Source organism: Rhopalosiphum maidis, chromosome 2 (assembly GCF_003676215.2).
Source record: "Rhopalosiphum maidis isolate BTI-1 chromosome 2, ASM367621v3, whole genome shotgun sequence".
NCBI classification, from domain to species: domain Eukaryota; kingdom Metazoa; phylum Arthropoda; class Insecta; order Hemiptera; family Aphididae; genus Rhopalosiphum; species Rhopalosiphum maidis.
The window spans coordinates 42,586,313-42,611,401 of NC_040878.1; the positions used below are offsets into that span (position 1 = coordinate 42,586,313).

General features: G+C 30.7%; 1 protein-coding gene across 2 annotated transcripts in view; it reads left to right on the forward strand.

Moving 5' to 3' along the window:
• LOC113553481 (rap1 GTPase-activating protein 1) overlaps nt 1–25,089 on the forward strand; it is a 157,306-nt gene that overhangs the window by 30,228 nt on the left and 101,989 nt on the right. The window contains exon 1 of one of the 2 annotated variants that reach the window (XM_026956834.1): nt 1,897–2,507. The exons of the other annotated variant lie outside the window; for it this stretch is intronic. Within the exon in view, the coding sequence (XP_026812635.1) occupies nt 2,455–2,507 (53 nt within the window). The 5' untranslated portion in view covers nt 1,897–2,454. Of the gene's footprint in view, nt 1–1,896; nt 2,508–25,089 lie in introns of those variants that run through there. 2 annotated transcript variants of the gene reach the window in all.

Genomic DNA, 25,089 nt, shown 5'->3' on the forward strand with positions numbered 1-25,089 from the left:
AGTCAATTAGAAAATTTTTACATAATAATATACTTCAGTTATAAATATTAAATATATAGATGTATCATATTATATTATATAAAATTAAGTTTAAAAAAGATGTTTAATATTAAATTTAAAATTGTGTAGTATTGTAAATTCTTAAGTTCTTTATAAATTACAATAGATTATCTATCCGAACTTTAATGAAGATATATTTTTAAATAAAGTTGTGATTTTTAAAAAATAGCACTTAACATTTTTATATCAAGAAATAATTGATTACTCTAAGTGCATGCAGGATTAAACATTTTAACGTATATTTTAAAATCCCTCTACCATCAGACATTTTAATTTTAGCGATTACCGATTAATAAGAAAAACACTTAAAGATTTTAATTGCTTTGGATTTTTGGTAATTATACTATTTTTATATGATTAGATACTCGCAGATCAGTAATATAAAGAATAATATTTCTTAAAAATTATTTATGCTATAGTAGATGGATAACTTTTTTTTCATTTATCGCGTGTGATTAGATTTGTCTACGGTACATCCCAATTTTTACAAAGTTTAACTATTGACGTAATAATAATAATAACAAGTAATAGTACGATGACGAGCATGTATGGTGTATCAAATATCAATATTAGCAGATTATCCTATACCTATACAGTAGGTATATATGATTACAGCTACTTCGTCTATGCGGTCGGTTAATTACGGGTTTATTATTGGTATATATCTATCGTATTACAGAATTATTGTGAAAAAAGCTACATCGCTTCCTACATGATATGATAACGCGGTATTTTGATGATGTTTCATCGAGCACGGCAATATTATTATGGTCGTGAGTCGTGACAGCCGTATAGTAAAAACATATATTATTAACACTGCAGTGTACTGTACGCGGTACGACGTTTGTAATAATATTATATTCTAATAAGCCCATCACTGTTATGGCAAAAATAAAAACACCTATAATACACTCGTATGTGGTTGAACGGTGTCGCGGACAATGCGTAATCGCGGATTATTACACGTCATAGTGGTCTCGATAATAATGGTGCATAATATACACATATTGTACAATATAATATTATGCGTTGTGCATGTGGCAATTTCCGAGTGGCTCAGCGCCGCGCAAAACGAAAAACAAAAAAACCTATACTGCTAAGTACTATCATCACAATATTGTTATTATATATTGTGCGTGTGTGTTTTATAATATTATATATTGGCCGCGCTTAATCCAGTTCAACAACTTCCCCATCGCGCGGCGGGTTTTGTTGCAGCGCGTTGATGATGATGACAGGTAATGTGCAGCGTATCCGACAATAACCACCCGCCGGTAATCCGTAATCGGCCGCAGAGGGTGGTCGGAAATCAATCACACCCCCCTATAATACATACATAGGAGCCGTATTGCTCCGAATCCGCGAAATTATTTTTTTACTATTATTAATATTTTTTTTCCGTCATTTTTAAAATCGTGTTGCGTCACCCGGACTCGACGACGGCATTAATAATCTGACATCCGCGGCGGCTTCGGATGCTCAGTCGAACCGATTGTGGGTCACGTCACACGGTTGTTTTTGTTTTGTTATTATTACTATTATTGTTGTTCCCCCATTGGCCGCGAGCCTGGAGGGGCTATTCGCTATACACTATAATATTATTATTATGTAGGTACACGCACACACACACACGGGTGAGCATACAACCGGAGTGGGCACGCACCGCTCGTCGTCGTCGTTGCGGGGATAAAGACCAGTTTTGTAGCGATTTCGTTTTATACGTACACAATATACTATATATATATATGTATACATGCACGCACGCACGTGTGTGTGTGAGTGTGTGTTTTTATACATCCATCCGCGTCCACCGGTCCGCCGGCGGTGTCAGTGTGCTTTCGTGAGTACTGGGCGACGCGTGTAGTAGTCGATCCGTTAATATTATTATTATAACAATATATTATCAATTAATCGATTTTTTTTCAACGAGTGCAGTGAGGACGAGCTTTTTTTTTAATTTTTTGATAAGATCGACATTTTACGATATAACTAAATTTAACGTGTCACTATATCGTCATTATTGTTACGGTTTATTTATTTTTTCCGATTAATTATCTCGCTCGATCCGCGGACCAATCGAACGTATTGACTTTTCGTACTTCTATATTATTCTATTTAAAGATTATCGCGCAGTCGTTTTTACCGGCTTGACAAAACTCCGTCGTCGCAGCCGATTGGGTTCGTTTTTTTAATAGTTTTTTCGTCTTCGTTTTTTGCCGAGTGTGCGTTTTTCAACACTTCGTTTTATTTACCGTCACTCGTCGATCGACCGTGCGTAATTTATTGACGTGTGTGACGTGCGTGGGAGTGAACGATAATCGCGGGGACAATCCGTGATCGTCGTCGATACACATGATCATGATTTGGCGCGCGTGCGGTGGCGGCTAATACGAAATGATCGACATGCAGATGATCGACAGACTGGCCCAAGACGACAAACAAGACGGGTAACAGATATGACATTTTCGTTGTTGATATTAATTAGGAATTAGTAGATGTTGTCATGACTCAACGACCGTTGGGTTGTTCTTGCGGATTGTGAAAACACCGTTCTGAATATTACTCATATTATTATTACCATTATTACCAAGTACTTATACAAAATATAATATAATTATTATGACAAATATTATTTAGTCATTGTTTTTAAGATTTTTGTTTTTGTTCGTAAAATTATATTAAGGCGTCGTTTGTGTTTACGCGATTAGTTTTTTTTTTTTTAATATCAAAACAAAGTAATAAATGTTTTTAATCCAGTTAAAATTCGGGTCATATATTTATAATGGTTTTCTTTGCGTTAGATTGTTTGGGCTTGTAAATAATATTAAAAACTATTTTCAAAATAAATGCTTGTTATGTTGTAAAAAAGTAATTTTAAATTTATAATGAAATTCCTTCTCATTTAAATTTGAACAACAAATTTCTACTGGATTATTTAAAAATGCATATAGACAAATTTAGATTAACAAATGCCAGAATCTACAAAGTGGTTTTTTATTTGGAAAAAATGATTAGCGTTTCTAATAATTATTATGACAATATGACGTCGGGTACATAGAATGTTACGCCAATTACATTAAAAATGGAACAAACCCTAATTGTATTGCAAAAGTAATTTTATTCTTGAAGTAATTTAAAGACGTACTTATCTTGATAGATATTAGAGTTGTATTTGGTTATGGAATTTGTTATTTTTCTTGAATATAGTTCTTGATTCACTCGTACAAACTTTAAGTTCATGCAACTCTTATTATAATAAGTTTCAGGATGAAATTAAATCCTATGTTTCATATTAACACAACTAATATCCACAAATTGTATTGTTTAGTTTTACTTTAATTACCTTATAATGATTTATAAATTATGTTAGTAGTTAAACCTTAATAAACATAATACTCCCTAAGGAAAATCGTTTACTTACCTAAATGTGTAATAAATAACGGGTTTAAAATAAATAATAAAATGAAATTTCACACTGAACAAAAATATTTACTTACTGTACATTTTAAATTCTTCTCACAATTGTGTTGCTTTACAGAATAACTAGACGTACCTTATCTAGGTCAATTAAAAATTTAATAAATATTTGTGATATTATATAGCTTAGAACTAGTAAAATTATACTGAAATTAATTTTTCATACTTTGCATACTACTGTAATTCATTTTTTATTAATCTAAAAACTACCATTAATACACCATTGAGTGGCGTATCGTACAGGATTTAAATTACAATTGTACAAATAATTTCAACAATAATTTTTATATTATGATAAAAAAAAAAACCGTATATTAGTTCCTTTCATAAGTTTTGTACAGAGTACAGACTATTGAATGATTAAAATTTCCATAGTAATGATTTATATTGAATTGTGTGTAATGTCATCATTACCTATTATAGTATTATGTGTTCACTAAACAATGAGTTAGAAATATAATTTGCATATTATTTTATACACATTATACGTCTACGACCTAAGGATTAGAATACCGGCTATCTTAAAATATCGATTAAACATTTAAACTTAGTTTTAATGAGATGAATAGTAAATTATGAAATTCGTCTTCATTATACATTACTCTTATATTTTTATTTTATTACATAACGTTTGACGGCAATTACTATTGTAAATAGTAAATAAAACAAAGAAACAAAGTAATAAACACAAATAAAAACTTGGATCCTTTTCAAATAAGAGTAGGTATTCCTTAATGATGTTAAATTGGACTATTTGAAATTGTATTTAATGCAAAGTATTAAATGATTGTGCAAAACAATCGTGTTCTTTGGTACCAAGGGCTGAATAAATGTTAATATACGATAACCCACGTCAAAACACGTCCGGTATCGTTTTACCTGCATTGTGTCCACCCAACGGGTTATCGCAGTCCGAAATCTCCGCGAGGATATTATGTTTCGGGTCAATACATTTATTTTATTATTATGATTTTTTGTGTGTGTGTGGACCAGTTGCGTCATAAAAAACCAAAACAACACGTCATGTCGAACGTTTTCTTCGATGGTGGGTTCTGTTTTTTATTCCAAACATTTTTCGAAACTCTAACTGTGTACGAGCAATGTGCATTATATACATATACGATACACATAATATTAATAATAATTAAATCAAGTATTGTATATGAAAACGTGCGAATCGAATCGGATAATTTTGAGGTGACATCGGACCGTTGCCGGATTGTCATCTGTTCCACGTCGCGTGTCTGTTTCACTACAATAGAGGATTCATAGAACGAGACTCATCAGCAGGTTGGGTTGAATATTTTTATTTTTTTTGTTTGTCACCGGTATTACAATACGCGCGTACGGTTCATCGTTACCTATTAACATGTTTAACTGATCCGATTAAACCACACGAGGACCCCCCGGACAACGATGGGTGTTATTATATTATTATATGCTCGTGGCCCAATGATGTGGTCCCGATGTCGATGAGCTTGTGTGTATAATATTATGCATACAGGTAAAAGGAACGAGGGGGGACGTGCCCGAAGCGGGTTTCGTTTTTCACTTGACAGTAGCTAATAAATTGTTAATTATACAGCGAAAGAGGGGAAATTTCTAAAAGAATAAGTAATAATAAAAATAATAAAAAATAAATAAATCTCGGCTACCACGTACCTATGTATAATATATTATATAGGTACGCATAGGCTATGTGTTGTGCGTCAACGTTGTTTTATGATCGCAAATCGTTTGCAATGGTTAATTTGATTCGACCAACGCATTGCAAACGAAACTGTGTGGGCTACTACAACTATACGTAATAGACGTAAACTAGATCAAAATTTTAATATTATTTATCTTTAATGTAGATTTACCGTTTGTTGTTTTAAGTTTACGGAAATTGCAGTGTACTTAAAATCCAAAATGAAAATAATGATTTTTTTCACAATATTATAGACTCCATGTTTTGATAAATCCAGTAGCGTTTTATTAAGTTTATAGTATATCTTTATAATATTACTAAAATGTAACATGTTTATGATTCTTAGTTTAGTAATAAATCATTAAACTTTTTTTAAATCACGACTTCATTGTAAAAAACGACAAAAACTTAAAAATCGATAATTTGTTTGTCAAACTGGTTATATTGATATAAAATAGCCTTGGGTAATATAATTAGGGTAAATTTTTGGTTTTCGATTAATTCAGTGTTATGAATAAATTTAAAATTTAATAAAAAGAATTTTAAATAACAGTAATATCATTTTTTAGATTTATCAACTCTATACGTAGGTAAGTATTTGAAGTTTGTGCTTTTGGTTTATTAATAAATTTACATTGTTGTAACTTGTGACAGGGTATAATATGTTTTATGATTATAAAATACTCAAGCACTTAAAAGTCTACTATTAGTAATTAAGCTATTAAGTTTAATCAAATACCTGAAAAGTGCCATTAATGTAATATTTATATATGTTTGTTTAAATTAAATTTATAAAAATAGAAAAATGTCATTGAGATAATACCCACCTAACTCGTGAGAAAATAATTTACAAAATTATCTTACATAATTTATTTTGTGAATAAATTAAGTAGCTATAGTTTTTTGTAGAAAAATGAATTTATGTCAATCGTGTATAATGTTATGTATTAACTACACTGCGTAAAACAAAAAGAAAAAAATTGTTAAGTATGAAATCGAATAAAAAAATCTAACCCGTGATAAAGATACAGAAAAAGAGTTACCCTATACCTATAGACGGTTGGGCATTTTTATGTTTATAAAAATTACCTCATGTTTATTCAAATATATTCATAGCTAAGACACAATTACTGATCCGAGTCTTTGTATAATAGGTGTAAAAAAGAAAAAACAATTTACGTTCCCCTTCATTCGCTGCTTACGCGATTCCCCCGTGCCTGGACAGGTGTGTTTCGTAAAAACTCAAGTCACAGTTGGCCACTAAAAAGGGGTTAAAGCATGAGTTCCCTTTCATCATTTCCAGTGTCTAAGTATGAGTGGTCGACTTTTTTTCTTCTAGCACTGTATCCCTCGCCGCAATTGTGTGCGCGCCGCGTACAATTCGTTATTGTCTGTGTATATTGCGGGCGAAAGCCACTGTTATAATAATACTTACTGCCTTTTACTGGGAGTAGCGATAAGAAAAAAAAAACGGCCATCGACCTCCCGCTAGCTTTTCAAAGGCATTCTACAAGTGTTAAAAACTAACCACCCATGACCGTTACACAATTCCACGCGAGCACTGGGAATGGCGCAACAGTTTGGATAGCGTCTAAAAAAACGACGAATCGCGGACAATAAAATGGAAACGAATACGGTATACATACCTAAGTATCTAGGTGTAGTTAGTCAACGTATGACTTTAGAGCACGTGTCTGTCTCCATTTATAAAATTGAAATGCACATCTGATCCACGTGACAAGATTATAAAAGGCGCAGATTATTGCGAAAAAAATTCCGAATCTTCTAAATGTTTACGTTTTATTTTTATTTAGTTGTCAAATCTGATAACGGCATGTTTTTAAGCTATCGTACCGCCTTGCGCTTGACCACAGTAGTACACATAAGACAAGTAATTCTTTTAATGCGGTTAGTCTGACCATTTATTATTTAAACATTCGTGGTTAAACCTGTTTAAATTTCTATTTGCCACCCAATAAACCAAAATGTTTTTTTTTCTTTTTAAATGACTGATGATTGACCGCGATATGAAGCGTAAAGTCGTGAAACACAATAATATAATATATGCCTATGTATACGTTTGATTCGTTCTCCTCATTTGTCTCTAGATACTCGTTTTGGTTACTTGGATGCGGTGTGTGAACTACATATTTATATGACTCATTCATTTTTCAATAATGTAAACTTATTGTTGTATTCTTATTTCGTTCAACCCTTTTATTCGATCGAAACACATAGGTATACTCTCCGGGGAGCGTTTCTCACATTTGAATGGCAAATATTTCTGTATATTCATTCGATCAAGACCCGTTGAACTTTTATTACAATTTAAAAAAAAAAAACTCGAGTGTGCACTTGACGAGAACGTAATGACGATTTTCAAACACTTGACAGTTTGCAAAAAAGAAAAAAAACCAACGTCATATTTATAACTACATAATATTGTAATCTAGTATTAAATACTAGCTACGATTATTTATCATCACATAAAACTATATAATAATTGATATAGTATTGTTATAATTACAGTGGAGATTTCAGTGTTTTGAACCGGTTTGTATTAATAATTTTCTCAACATTTTATGACCATCCCACACTTCTTGTATGTAGTTCGCAGCGTATGCGTTGTCCATTCGAGTGGTGATACAACGAGTGGACGTGTAAAATATAAAATAAAATTCCCGGAAAATGGAGTTATAAATTGAACCGGAAACTAATTATTATTTTGATGTTAGCACGTCAAGTATTGTGAAACGTTAATATTAAATTTTAATTGTCCGAAAGCGTTGTACTTGCTTCATAGTTTGGTTTCGATCAAGCCACTGTAGGTATAGAGGTACCTAAATAAAAATAAAATCGAGTGTTTTATTATTATTTTTATTATCTCTGTACAGTGTATGTCCATTTATTATGCCGACACCTACTATTAACCACTGGTGGATATTTGTTTTACGTTTTTATTTACGTTTTATAAAATATAGTATCATAATTACTCTACTACGTAACATTTTAACTTAAATGAATGAATATATTTTAAATTATTTGCATATGTGTAGAAAAAAAAGAGCTTGAAAATCACAAAACAAACAATAGGTACCTAATACCCAGCATTAAATATTTTATGTTTATTTATTTATATAATAAACAATTTATAGCTACGACCATAAAAAATATTAATTTTGTGTTTTTAATTACATATAATTTTTTTTTATTACTATAATAGGTATTGTCTTTAATGAAATAGGTTATAATATAATAAGCCTATATAATGTTAAATTAATACGTTATGTTAAAAACTTAAAAATAATAAATTGTTGACAATAATATAAAGTTTAAATTATTATAAACTGTATTTTGAAATATGTTATGTCCCTTTTTATAACTTATTATATTATGATTTTATGATAATGTGTGAGGAGAGTTTATATTTTTATAATAACATATAGGTATACTGAATAAAGTTTATTGAATTTCAAGATATACAAAAAGAGATTTATGGAACTATATGTTTAACGTTATGAGACTTTTTCAGAAAATTTATTGCTTATATAGTTATTTCATAACAATAAAAAAAAAATATGTCGATGTAATAATTTGTATTTCAAAATATTTTTTATTTTATTTGATTCACGCATATAATGTATCTGTCATTAAAATATAAATATCATTAGTAAATTACCTACCCACTTAATAATATTATGAAATTATGTTCGGTCAATAGGTTTTATTTGTACATTATATAACAAATAATTATTAAGTTTGATAGCAATTGATGTTATTGTTTTCAGTCATATATGGAAATCAGTACAGACATATCTGTTTGACGCATATGGACTTTGGCGATTTACATTTACATTTTACATTAATACATTGCACGTCTGCCATTCATATATTATATAATTTAATGTTCGTGCAGTATTGGCGTTTTATAGAACCAAGTATGGTTATACATAATATATAATAGCTTGAGTAATACAATACTGCTTTGGCTTTATAAAACTATTTCAATACAGTAGTGTAGTGTCTTATGCCGGCGCAAAATAACCGGTCTATGCTGCGATAGGTCGAATAATGAAAGTTCATAGCAAGGAATAAACAGATATTAAACTTATACGATTACTATCTTAACTCCGCCGTCAAATGTTAAAAGTTCGTAAAGTCAAACTTTCCTGATAATCTTCAAAAGTTATTGTTGTGATATGCTTGTATAGAATAAGACCATTGAGCAGAATATCTGTAGTACGTTAATACCGCGCATATCGTACTGAATGATTGCTCTACTCGGCAAATTATGTAGATACTCCATTAGAATATTATCATTTTCTTATTATTATAATAGCGGATAAATAATAATAATAATAAAAAAAAGCAAAAACAAGTACCTGTTTTAAAACGAGTCCATATAATGTGATGTGTCTGATATACTGGCACTACTGATATTTGTAATTTTAGATTCTATAACACAAACATAAAATATGTTGTACAGTTACTTGCTACTGACTGCGCATGTATACGATATCACATGTCTCTAATAGACAGGTATCTACCAAGAGTTTTTCAAAAATATAATTGAATACGTCACGCGTCAGTTATAGATGATTTTGATAGTTTCAAAGTCGTGTTTGGCGATTTTTGTTTGGTTGTTGTCGTTGTCGGTATAATTTGCAAACCGGGCTCTCCTCGCGTTTAATAATACGATAACAAGCACCTGTACAGTCAGTCACTTTATCCCGAATAATTCACCGACAGCCGACAGGTATATTATACTTAATACACCGCGGCGTACTCATCGCCGTATTAGCTTACCAATTCCGACGCACGTGCTTGGAGATAATATAATAATGGGAGTGGTCAGACACGTACAACAGTCGAACGTGTTATCGGCAAAACCTACACTCTGCAGCTATATACGTCTCCATAATATATGGCGGGCCTGAAAACGACAGTCGTCCTGGCACTATATATGTACACACATAATAATATTCTCACCCTTGCTCTCGCAATTCTCTTTTAATTTGCACTGATGCTGTGACCGTGTTTCGCGGTACAAATTGGACTGACCCATCCATTTGAATGTGTATGTGCACGAGTGTATATGTATATATATATATATATGGGGCACCGGAGTAAAGAGACACTCGAGAACGAAAAAACTCTATATACACACCGTACGCGTATCGCGAATAGGTTCCTATATAATATTATATGGGCGCCCCGAGGCGACCGTGGAAGAGATTCCCGTTTGCATTCTGCGCCATTAATTACGTCGTTTAAATTCCTGGCAAACCGTTTTTTTCATCGAAATAACATATTCTGTGTATGTGAATGCACGCGCGTGTGTGCGTGTGCGGCGTGTATGTGAGTGAGTGTGTGTATCTATAGTAAATGCCTTGAGCGATTGTTTGGAGAGAAACCTGACGTCAAGCGCACCGTTTGCGTGTGTGTCGAATACGTGCCACCAATACGAATATGTGTATTACATATATTTTGATTTGCTGCGGAATTAGATATGATTGAAAACAATTACCAAACGCTTAGCTTAATCCACGTTACGTGTGAAAAGTTGGTGGCGACTATATTATATTGTACGGTTGACGACTGACGAGGGATTATTTGAACAAACCGTTAGACTTAATGAGCGCATAATTGTTTGTAATTTCTCAATAAGTATTATTTGGCATCAACAAATCCGGACGCAGAAGTAGATATGTTTATCCAATATTTATGGCAACCATATTTTTTAATCCGTTTTATAACGCTTATAATAATATAATACATAATATAGCTGAATAAATTGTCAATCGTACTTTAATAATTAATTTCGGCTAATATAGGTAATATGTCCTGTATATTATTATTACGTTAAATATATTATGCAATTTTTAGAGAGAAACATTATTTGACGGGCATTATTAAATGACGGGCACATCGATATTTTATTTTAACGGACAATAAAGATATCATTTTTTCATATCATGTATAGGTATATTCTAACAATTATTATCATTGAATTATTGTTATACGCATGTAATGAAATATTTAAATTTTTTGAATAATTATATTAGCTAGAATGATAGCATCTGCGCGATTGAAAAACAAAAGTTTTCACTTTTTTATTAATAAATTAAATAAACGTATTGATTCGTCGTAGAAATTTATATAAACATAGGTACCTATAATATATTCATCGAATCGTTAGGATTTAGCGGTTTTTAACGGTTATACAAATATACAATACCATCACACAATGCTATATTCGAGCATATTGTTGCATAAATTCACGGTACACAGTGATACCATTTACTTACTCGTGTTATCCTATACTAATATATACTCGTATAATAGTGTAGATATATACTTACTCGTACTGTGTGCACCTACCTGTCTCAATTATAGTCAATACCTATGCTTTGCGTTATTACGTACTGTGCAACGCTGTGTGTTTAAGAAACATTACGATACAGTCGATAATAAATAAATTGCTGGTAGATCAGCGAGTCGGTCGAATGAAGGAAGGCACATCCGCCAGTGAATATGTAGCTATTCCGCATCCAGGAGAGTTATTTAGAAACCACACAATTAACGAAGCATGCATAATAATTTCTGAGGAGTTTTGAATAATTTATGCCGGCCGTTTTAATCCGGTTATTCGGTACGAAACGAGAGCGGGAGCGGTGTGGAGGTTTCTGACTGGAAAAGGACGAGGAAATTTGAATTTTAGCACTTATCTTTGTGTAAGCATATACACAAGTGCAGCGAACACACTGCATATAATCATATCCCGCGGCACACGCGAATTTGCCGCGGCTTTTCTCCACCGTGATCAGCTGCGCTAGGTCTGATGACCCTTATTCTATTAAATATTATATTTTGATAAAATACAAACGTATTATATTTTAGAAATTAGACAATGCTATCGACGGTACGATATAATATATTATATAATAATAATTTATAGTTTCGGTCGACAAACTCTAAATAATAATATATATACGTTGCCTTTGGCTTCATAATAATATATAACGATATCATAACTCCGTCAAACCGTCATAAACCTCGACCTTGGTCCAACACGTCTTATTAATGATTGTCCACAGAATGTTTACCAAACATAGACGGCTTAATAACGCGTTAACGACATACTTGTGAATTTATTTTATTACATTTTTTTTTTTTGTCATCGCAATAAGCTTGTCCTCGGACGTTCAGGCTTATAAACTTTTCGGAGACCTCGGCGTGTAATACATTTTTCTTATTTTTCTTTCAAACAACGTCCATGAGAAGTGTAATTTTACTGCGCTTTGATTATTATAGATGCGAGCAATCAATGTCGTTATAACACAAGCGTTTGGATTTCGAAAAATTCTTTTTTTTTTCTTTTCGTCCAACTTGTGCAAGAAAACAACTATATATTGACGTTTGCAATTATATTTACGATTTTTGTAGAAGCATTATTTGTCCGACAAGTTTATTAATAGCCTTCTTAAAAGTGCTAATGTAACTATAGTCAAGTTGAAAGAATGTTAGAAAATCTTTAACATTTCGTTATGAAAACAAATTGACATCTGGTATTTTTAGTATCGGCGTCGTTAAAACGAGAGGGACGAAATAAATTGTGTTTATACGAACAGTCATGTAAACATTTTTTTTTTTGTACTAATGTAGACTAATTAAATCATTAAAATATTTATAGTGTATGTTGTGATGTGTTGATTAAAATAAAATGAATTATAGTTACCATACCTTAATATATATATATCTATCGTTTAAAAACTAATCGTGTCACAGGTTGTTGAGAAATTGTAGCATAACAAATGTGTACACAATGTATTAAATCTTGGCAATTATTCCTGCGTTGCATTTAAATTTAAAATTATTTACGTTCGTTTTTTCCTATTCATTATTTGTGTATCGTTACCGTTTACCATTATCGTAAGGCAATCAGCAGGTATTTCGTTTAACTGTTGATGACCGATGATCGCTGTCTGGGGCTGTCGTAAATTGAGCATCGAGTGTCTGCTGTTGTTGATTTATGAAAACGCTCGTCACTGTTTTGAATAAGACATTTTCAAACTTTTATGAGGGAGACACGAGTTTGTATGATTATTGTATATATGTATTAACTTTGAAATAACCGGACCTGTCGGTGGACAATGTATGACCAGGGGGGTTTTTTCTCAGTTGGAATGCGGACGATTCTCACATACAGTTGCTGTCACGCGGAACAAGTAACACCCAGCAAATATCAATGATCTCAAATGATGAATCATTGAACGAAACTTAGCTCATAATCACTAAATATTATTGCGTATTCGTACTTTTATGAGTAACGTTGTGAAATGTCAATGAATTTAATTTTATACTAAAATGTATTATAAATGAAAACATTTTTTTTAGTCGGTCACATGTATTTTTATTCAGAAGTTTTCTGTTATTTATTTGTTTATTATTGACGGCATTTAGTCACAGCTGAACTGTGAATACTAAATAAAATATTATATGATTAAACAATTATGGGTACCTACTTTAATGACTAATATATAATTTATTTATATCTGATATAACATGTTTTGACTAGTAATTACATTATTTTGTATTATTTTTTAAATTTTCAATAAGGAAAAGTATCACATTGCATATTATATGTATTTACTGTGTTACCAAACCAGTAAAATATTATTATGGATTTCCATAGAATCGAAATGATTCAAATTAAAAATGTTGCAATTTAAATTGATTAGTCAACTAAGATATTATTGAATATTTACAATTGAGAACCCTGGAACGTATAACTAATAACACTAACTATTATACAGATTATCTATGATTATGCATTTTGACGTTTACGATTTTAAGTAATTTAATATATTACATCGTGCTTTTTGATTAACATTTTATGCGTTAATCAATATTTTTATTTAGTTTATTTTATTATTTCATATTATAGAACATAAAATGATCATTTATCGATCATTGGTATTTGATGATGGTGAATCTAATAACTATAGAAGATACATGAGTTTTCTCAAAAAGTTTTTCCATTTTATTATGGCATTTCTGTTATATTTTGTCTGGCTTCCAGTTGGGTTGACGATGGATTAGACCCGAAAACAAATTACAGGGACACTAACTTTAATCATATAATGATGTTCGACAGGCTACACAACCCACATGCACTGAAGTGGTGACGAATCGTTATTGGACAGCGTTTTCAAAAATTATCGTCAATAAATGAAGAATATTATTGGAAAATGTAATATCTATCTGAGGAACAGCGGAGATTTGACGAGAATTCATGATTACACACTGTAATGGTCACTCGAGTAGTCATTCACTTGATTGGTTTTGACGTATAGAATAACCACACTGCGTCTACTAATCCATTATAATATGTTTTCGTCATATTTTAATTACATGCATAACAAATTTTTAATTCGTCTCCGACAGCTGCAACTTCCGATTTCTTTAGTTCATATTATTTGAACCTAAATTCCGGTCTTACCATTTGTCACGGTTCGTTTATCTGCCTAATGAGACACCTCGGGCAACATCATTGTCTTCAGTTCATTGTGTTTTCTTAGACAGGGTGACGGCCGCTATGGTTAGTACTTAACGTTTAAAGGGGAATACAAATGTCGTAATCGAGGGCGCAGAAACATAAACTATTTTGTTAAAATTCAAACCACGAGAAAGTTTATAGATTACTATAAATGGTTTAACTTTGATCGTTAAAAATAGTAACATTTAAAGCTGTTCTAAAATAAGAAATATAAATTGGAGGTATATTGGTATTGGAGGTATTTTGATGAAGTGTATCGAAGAAAATTTGAAGATACTTATGTTTCAGATGAAGATTTGAAAACATGAATAATTTTTTTAAATAAAATCCTGCAACTTAGTATTCAAATATAAATTAAAATGTTTGATTAAGAGTAAATTAAACAGTTTTAAAACAACGACAGGTTTTAATAAACATCCTGTACATAAAATAATTCATCCCATTTCCTAGGCATACTATAATGTTGTATATATTTAATAAATAAATAATTATTAAATGTATTTTAATAACGGAGCGCTACGAAGGGTTTCGAAGAAATCGAAACCTTATGTTTTAATTTCCATTTAAATCTTGTAAATATCAAAGTTATGTTCTATAAAGGATATTTTTTTGCGTTTGTTAGAAAATATTCGATTTAGAGTTTTAAGCTGAATGTATGAGTTTATTTTAATATTTAATGGAAGAAATTATTTATATAATTCGTTAGAATAAATTAGGAATTATTTAAACAAAAACAGTTGAATAATATTATCTACTAGTCGTTTATAGATTTTAAAGTTTTCTAGTATTTCAGTGATATCATTATTTGAAGTAATCTATATATTATACATATTGAAATTTAACAGCTACCATTTACTCTTATGATTTTATTTCGATGATTTTGTTTGTCATATTAAACTTAATATTTTTGATTAAACAAGTATAAGATTTATATTTATATTTGATAGATTATTTTTTTATAAACAATAATATACTGTATATTTGTAAATAAAATATTTGGAATTTTTTAGTTTTTTGTTTATTATTAATATTATAATAAAAATAACTTTATAGAAATGATTATTCATACGTTATGTAACACGGTAATATATTTAAAAAGAAATAATCAGGTGTAGAATAATATAATTTACAATATTATTTTATTTTTAACTCTATATATAAATAGTTGATCAAACAAAATTAACTACTGTAAATTCAAATTTAATCGAAATTATCTATAAATAATTTAACTCAGATAAGTAAATTAAGAGTTGCAGTGGATAGTGGATACTATCTTTAGTCAGCACTAAGTAAAATTTTATATTATTATTTTTAATCAAAGTGATTTATTTTTAAGTCAATAACATTTTATTTGCTGTTAGTATTGAGTATTGACACATTTAATAGTTTATTTGCTCATAATAAGTTTCTCCTTTTTTATCTCAAGTCGTTTCTAAGCCTAACCGTTTTCATGTGATTGCGATAAACCTCTCCCTAGGGTCCGGAAATTAATCATCTCAAATCTCCGTTCTTTATGGTCTAGTAAATTTCAAAATTTCGAATCTTGCTAAATGTAATTTTCACACTATATTTCTCACTATGATTTTTATTATCATTAACTGTAGTGTATATGTATACAGTTATTTATGACTTAATATAGTATTATTTTGATTTTATATGCATTTAAAATATTTTTATTGTTCTTTAAGTAATAATTCGTTATATTTAATAGCCTATACCAAGGTTTTTAGATCAAGTTTTAAAATCGTATATTAAAATTTTAACAAGTAGTAGTAAAAACTAATATCAAAATATTCCCGTTTAACTAACTATACAGTGCTTAATAAAATCAATTCTCATCGAAAGTGAAAACCATACCTTGTTGAAATTAGATAAATGAAATTTGTTGAATAATAGAGAAAATATTATATTTTTTCACTCAAATTACAACCAACAAAATACTGATTAATTGCGTTGTGTCATCAAAGTCTAAAGAGCATTTATATGTTATGCTAAAATATAACTTAAATTAAACTATTTTTGCTAATACTGGAATATTAAAAATGTTTCAAAGTGTATTAATAGATTAAAAAAAAGAACGGTTTTATTTTTATTTATTTATTTTAAAATTATTAAGGCAATTTGGGTGACTAAAATTATTGTTACATCCAAAGTAGTCGAATACCTAACGTTATAGTCGTTAATCGTTAAGTTAAAGTACCCGAGTTAGATTTTTTCTATATCAAATAAACATTGTGGAAAGACAGGTTCTTTACCATGATAAAAAAAGTCGGCAAACTAGAAAGCCACTCATTAAAACGACTGCTTTCGTTGTCCCCAAAACATATAAACATATCGAGAAACTAAATGTTATTATTATTTTTTTTTATTCACTTATTGAACAATGGACTATAACAGAATTTTCATCGCGAAACCCTTAATTTATAGCCTTGTTTTAACAGGTCAATACGTGAGGGATAACGGAAGCACATATAGTAGCATAATATAATATCCTATTATTTAGTCAATGTAAGCCCGTTTATTTTTTAAAACTGCATTTCGCACATTGTTTATTATTAATTTATAATAGGCAATTTATACATTGTATAGCATTAATACCGGTATTTACTCCGTAATCAGTATTTGATTATAATTAGTCTATTATATTGTATACAAAAATATTCGTTCTGATCAATGAATTATAATTATTAAATTCAATTTATGATATTATGGACATTATAAGATAAACGACAAGAGTACACAATTTATTATATAAATGCATGTTCGTTTAAACTTAAAATAATATAATTTACGTGCGTATTAGAATAAATCGTACTCAAGAATGGGGTCACAAGACAAAACAAAAAAAAAAAAAATGTTTATGTGTTAGGGCTTATAGAGAAACGGCATTTATTTAGTGACGAATGAAATAACAACAATACGAGTGAGTTTCTATGGCCATTTTCCCAGGTGTTCGGAGTTTCAACCCTTCTTCGTACAACAGCATCGTGTTAGAACGTCAACGGCTGTATACTATTAAAGTTTCTTGACCCTTTGATTTTTAAACAAGTGTTAGCAGCTATGTTTCATATATGCATATGATACCTATTATACTGTAACATTGTCAAACTCGTTTCAGGTCTAAGAGTAAAATCAAAAAAATCTTTTTGTATAGGTACTGCTATGGAGTAAACTTGGGGAGCGTGTGGTACAAATGTTCTTTACATAAATCTTATCTGTCTTCTCTTGCTAGTGTGTAATACGTTAGGTAATGTAAAAGGTTGATGAAAAAGAAAATGTCTGAAGAATATACTATAATACTTGAGATGATTGTACTAAGAAATCAACAGTATCAATAAATTTCCATGCATTTTCGACGCAAAATAAATTATATTATTTTTTTAAAGTACGACAAAAAACAAATATAATATTCTTTTAAGGAAACCTGTAGGGTTTTACCGCTTGTTGTACGGTATATATATTTTTTTAATTTGTTTTAACTTATAAATTTAATACAAAATAAATAAGAACATAATATAATAACGTTATTATGACTGTTTGTGTGTTATGTGTTTGTTTGAAAAATTAAAAAGGATAAATAATTATGTAACTAAATATGTAGATGTCCAAAAGGCAAAAGTGTGTAATAATAATAATATTTTTCGCTAATTAAAATATAGTTACACGCTTTAAAGTAACACAATAAATGGTTAAGGTTACCTTTTAATTTGATAATTAAAAGATTTATTAAACGTCAAATAGGTTGCCAACCTGCTAAATTTTAAGGGGTTACAGTTGTTTTTACAAAAACTTTGTGTATTGATACAGTTGCCAGTTGGTGTTTAATCTTAATTTTAATATTAAAGAGGTATGACCAAGAACCTGTAAGGTCAAACTTCTATTATTGAAGAAAATTTTTGGAATTGTGAAAAATGATAAATTACTTTTACGTCCATTTCGAGAACAATTCTATTTTTCATTAAAAATTGCATGCCGTTATTTTTTTTACAAATAACATTATTTAGTTAAAGTACCAACCTTAATTGAATAATTTGTAACCTTAATGCTAATGTCTATTGTTGTAATTTAGTTAGGTAGGTATTTGACAAAAAAAAAAAAAAAAAAAAAAAAAGGAAAAAAGAGAGTAATAAAATAAACAACGGGTATAACTTTTAAGTGGTTATATTTTTCTGGGAAATAAGATTAAGATTACTGTTAATTAGTTTTAAAGTCTAATGCGTCTACTTTAGTCGGCTGAAATATAATAATTGTATATTATTCTTAAGCTTATAAAATAAAATTTTTTTCTGATACTGATTGGCAAATTATTGGAATGTAAAAAAAAACTTATTCATTTATTTTTAGCACACGGGTCGATACAAATATTTATCAGTCAACCTTCGAATGTGTACATAAGAACTATAAAAACCCAATAAAACATAACACAAGACATTATTTACATAACATAACAGCGGGTGTGGTAGTAATTTAGTTGGGTTTGTTTTTTTCCAAATATGTACAGACGTGATGAGAAATAACAGTATATGTCATCCGCTCCGAAAACTCGCGGGAATAAAAGTACGTACGTAAATACTTTTTTTCTTCGAATTCAAAATCAACACAAGAGGCAGATCAAACATGTATGTACACGTACACGTGTTTTTTTTTTATAATTCCGTTAGCAACCCCATCGATAGTCAGTCGATTAAATACAAAGACATCCCCCCAGTCAATTTTTACTTATTATTTTATTTTATTTCATACAGCTGGACCATTCCCCCCTCCGTGGATTTTATTTGCGATTCGTGGTAGTACGTATATATATATCTCGAGCGTTAAATATGACGTATTCCCCCTCAATTGATATCATCGAATTTAACTTGCGTGGACGTGTGACGATTGTATAATGCATTTGTACGGACGTTGCATTCGAATCACACCGCTGCTAAGCTTATAGCGATATCGTTCTAAAATCAGTTGCAGCCTCTCTATTATCTCAGACGGATGAATCGTAGTTTAGTGTATAGAATGGACACTGTTGACAGATTATGATATTATACTCAGTCTACACGTAACATCGTTAAGTACTGCGAAAAAAATAGTTGCGTCCAAATTATGTTCATCGAGTACCCACTCGACAACATCATAATATTGTTCTCGTTCCCATATAGCAGATTCAAATAAACGATATGATTGTTGTCCAACTATACGAATTAAATATCAATATATACTGTTAACAGTGTTAACTATAAGTACTTATAGTAAAATAGTAATCGTTTTTAAGTATTGAGATTGTATTATTATTTGCATTGGTAACAAATCATAAAAAAAAACCTTGATATATATATTACACTATTATTAATAGTATCTATAGATTAAAATGAAAACGAGACGTTTAAATTTGAAAGCGTTTGCCGTGCATTGAAACTTGCAAGAAAAATCAATTGAAATCAATTTGTGTAAAACATGAAACATCAAATATTGTTAATGAATTTATTTCAATAGTCAATTATATTAGAAAAATTTAATTCTCAACTATTTGCTTAAAAAATATGAAATTCAATAAAGATTTACTGAAAAAGTTATTTTCATACTCAGTTTTATCAGTAAATACACTTTTAATAAACTTCTGAGTAAAATGTATTTATTTAATAATAATATAATAATATTTATTTTCATTTTACTTCATCTTATATTTTTTGCTAATATAATTAAACTTTCAAGTTTTAATTTTTTTTTATTATTAATTATTATTATACAAGTCCATTCAAATTTTCTTGTAAAAAATTAAAATGGTAGTATAAATTCAATTTTTTTAAAAAAATAAAAAAAGCTGCGTAATAATTGATTTATAATTGAATAATTTTTAAAACAATATTATGTAACTTTTGAATGGACGAAGTTACTACTCGTAAAACTTTTCAAATAAAACACAAGTATTGGTATTATTATACCATTTGTCAATTGATATTGTAAGTTTCTGAAAGTCCATGCGTCGGTGTCAATGTTTTTGCGTGGCAACCAAAAATACATACTCAATACTTTCAATATAGTTATTCCAGTATATGAAATTAATTGATTGTGTATAGTTCGTATACGCAGTCTAACAAATAATTTTCAGTAATTTTTTACCGACTACATTGCATAAAATCCAACCCATCATATACATTTTATAAAACCTATAATGGCTTTAACCTTTATATTTTTAAATGTTGTTAAAATATAACTTAAAAAAAAAAAATTAGAGTATACACTCTTTGGGGTTTCCAATTATTGCATCTTGCTCGATAGATTCATCACTGTCGTTGTTAATTATACTGAAGACGACCATTTTTGACCTTTACGTGGCTGTCATCAGCAACATGCACCGGTCTAATAACGTGCCGAATAATATATAGTCTTAAATGATTCCTAGGCAACAGTTTGCAAGCGAAAAATATTTCATCCAGTTGTGTTTTAGTATCTGCATAGTAAATTTGTGTGTAAAATCTTATCTACGCGTGGTATACTGAAAATTGCACAAGGTAAATCTTAACTTCAGCACGCTAAACATATGATAGTTATATTTTTTAATAAAATACAATAGGTAAAATATTTATGAAAAAAATGCAATTAATTTTAAGTTTTAACCTTAGTAGTTAGTAATAACTAATATAATAATCGTGTATGCTATTATATTATAATAGCTAAGTTACCTATTAGGTTTATTTTAAAATCAACCAACTACAGTTTTTTAGTTAGTGTATACTGACAGTATACACTAGTGTAGGTGCGTATAGTTATGTAAAATTATATGATAAGTATAATTATTGTAAGTCGAACAAGATTCCGGCCACTGGTTTTTATGTACAATTTTCAATCAGCTCTTGCCGTTCTCATCACCACCTCTCCGCAACCGCAATTATTCGGTATCCCTACAATAACATCATATTATATAATAGTATAAACTGTTCAATTATAACGTATACACGTGTAAGTACACAAATAATAATAAGCCTAGGAGACTATTCTCGAAACACGTTCGGTGGGGTTCAGTAGCTCCGGCGGGTCCGTTAGCGGTATTGGGGGGGGGGGTGCTGTAATAGACACGTGTTATTTCTTTGGATTAAATGAGGATTCGGAGGCGGCTGCACAATTACACAACATTATACTGTATTATTATTATACATCGTACGAGTGTAGGTACATCACATTATATTATTTAATATGTGTGCGTGATGTGACGCAAACATCACGACACTGCAGCGGACACGTCACCGTCGCGCGTGTATAAATGATAATCCTTTCGCGCGTGTTGAATTATGTGATATAATCGTGATATATAATATTATTACGTCAATCAGCCGTCGTCGCCTACCCCCGTCAAACGGCGGTGGTGGTTTGACGTGTATTGTGCGAACGGATTTCGACCCCGACCGGGTCGTGGCCAGTTGGAGGGACCTTGTCGTCGTTGTAGCTCATCGTGTCGACGACGGCGACGCCGACGAAAAATACGGCTGCACGCGCACGATAATGTTATTATTGTATACATCAATATATTATTATTATTATTATTATACAGCACCCGGACACCGCGACTTCCCGATCCGTCGAGATTATAATATTATGGAATGAAATGATATTATAATTTATGCGCGCGAGTGACAACCGGTTTATGTACCTCGCGCATCGCTGTTATATACAGCGTAGTGTCGCCCGACGAATTCGTCACGTCCATCAGTCGATGGACGGATGTTTTTCGGTCGATATCGTAGGCAGTACTCGCACTTTTCAAATACGGCTGGAAAGTCGTTACCGTATCAGAGACAAAGCCACGACATCATCAAACACATGACCATTTTTGTAGGTTTTTAATTCGTGACGTTTGTGCGCATGTCCTAGTCGTATATGATATACATACACTCAATATATTTAACTCGTTACAAATATTTTATTTGGTGGTTTGTAGATATACATTTTGCACAATAGCAGACTACTTGGCTGTGGATGAATTTAATCTAACTATGTATATTTCTTGTTTTTAATCGTTATATTAACATATTATATATGTATTATATTTAATACGGATTCGATAAAATAAATAAGCGTCACTATTAACATAATAAAAACTGCTAAAATCTAAAACAAATCCGGTTAGGTCAGGATCGGTTTTCAACAGTAGGTATCTACTTACATTAATATCAAAAAATGCATTATACTCCATTAAAATAACCATCTCAAGATTTATCCAAGTATATACGATATTATGTGGGCCTTAAGATTTCATTACAATAATATTATTATTCAGAAATAGTTAGTGACAAATAAATGACTTTCCGTAGTAAATTTAGGATATCTGCCTACCAGAGTACCAGATATAGTCCTACCAGATTATACCATCAAATCACCTCAATATTACAATCGCCATACCACAGTTATTGGTATCATTATTTTGGGCTTAGTCGGTCACGCGCAGCTGATAATGGTTTAATGTACGACGACGACCCTCGGTCAGTCACGTCACCGGCCGTTTGGATTCGGTGTTTGCACGCGCGCGCACGGTCCGGTTGAATAATTAGGGGACAAAAAAAACTAATAACAATAATAATTATAATAATAAAAGACGTCGTATTGTGAACGAATTATATAATATAATGGCTGTAGGCCTGTAGCTATTCTATACCTATCTATATCTATTATTAAACGACGACAGACGTACGCGCCTTTATACGTGTAGCTATACTGGCAGACACATGACGTAATCATCGCCATCGTTGGCGAATATCCGTTTTACTCGTGTGTTATAGACAAGAAGAGTCTAAAAAGTTGATCGACACTTCTTTCATCTACCCTAAAATTTTATTTTCAGAAACCAAAAAAAAAAAACAAATTTATGTTAAGGATTTTTTTTTTTAATCACGAGATTATAAAAATCATTAAATGCACGATTTGACCCATTTCGTCTCGCAACAGACTATATTATAAATGTGCTAGAGCTGCAAAGTAAAATTAAGGGTTATTAAGAGATAAATTATCTAATTATACTTTGTTATAAGTCAATCACTGCAATTTTGGCGAACTTAGAAATCGATTATGATATTTGGCCGTCCCTGTTATAGACAACACAATATCACAAAAGGAAAATCGTTGTAACTGTTTAAAGTAACTGACATTAATATTAATCACACCGATATTTATCGTACATTTTTTATTAAATTAGTATTCTCAATATGATTACGCGTTTTGTATAGTCACGTTTATAAATAAAAATAAAAAATACAAGTTTACACAGTAGTTTTGAAAGTATGTATATCTGTCTCATCAATTATTAGGTTCACGCCTATATCATTATCGTAGAAGTAGGTATATGGTACATGCTATATAATATCGCTGCAATTTTACTAACATATGTCCATAAAATAAAATATATGGTCCACAGTCGTCGTGATCGTCGATTCCCCTCCCATTCACGCTATATAGACTTAATCGCATGCGGTAAATCCTCCGCTGCCGTGGAGCGCGCAACCAACGATTTTTTTTCACGAGCTTTGATTGTCCGCTGCTGCTGTCGCCGAATGGGTACTGTCGGTTACGTTAGGTAAACCGAACGCACAATAGGAACCGCGCCGTTTATACGGTACATTATATTATTATAATACATTATACGGTATCGTCTATATAATGTGTACACAATATAATATACCTCATCGTCGTCCGTTTCGATTTCGTCCTCTCCCCCTGTCCACCTGGTTTTACGACTTCGTGACGGGCTCTCCGCGAGATTACGAATTTATATTATTTATTATACTATAATTTGGTTTTTTATTAGGTACTTATATTTTTTTTTTTTTTTGCGTGCGAGTATAGGTCGACGAAACCTACCGGGCTTTTTACTGCTCAATAATAATATAATATTATCCTACCTATACTATATTACACATTGACGGTGAAATCGGACCGTTATTATTAGTTTTTGGGCCGCGTGTTCGCACTGCGTGTCTGTATACGATATAATATCAACCGACTGACGATTACAGCGAACTTAAAATAATAATACATATGTCAGTATGTAACGCATATGTCAAAACGATTTGTTAGTAAGATTCTCGAAATTCATTTATCGACGTATAAGCAGACATGCTGTATAGAAGTCAGGGATTTAAATTGTAATCATATTAGACGTTCAAAGTGTTAAATGTGCAGGGTATATTAGGTCAAATTAGAGCTCACAAGTTAATTCGCATAACGGCATGGTTTATACGTCTATATATATATATTTTAAAGAACACGTTTTCAATACTGAGGAAGATCTTTCGGAGAATCAAAGTATACTCTCGTACAAAGT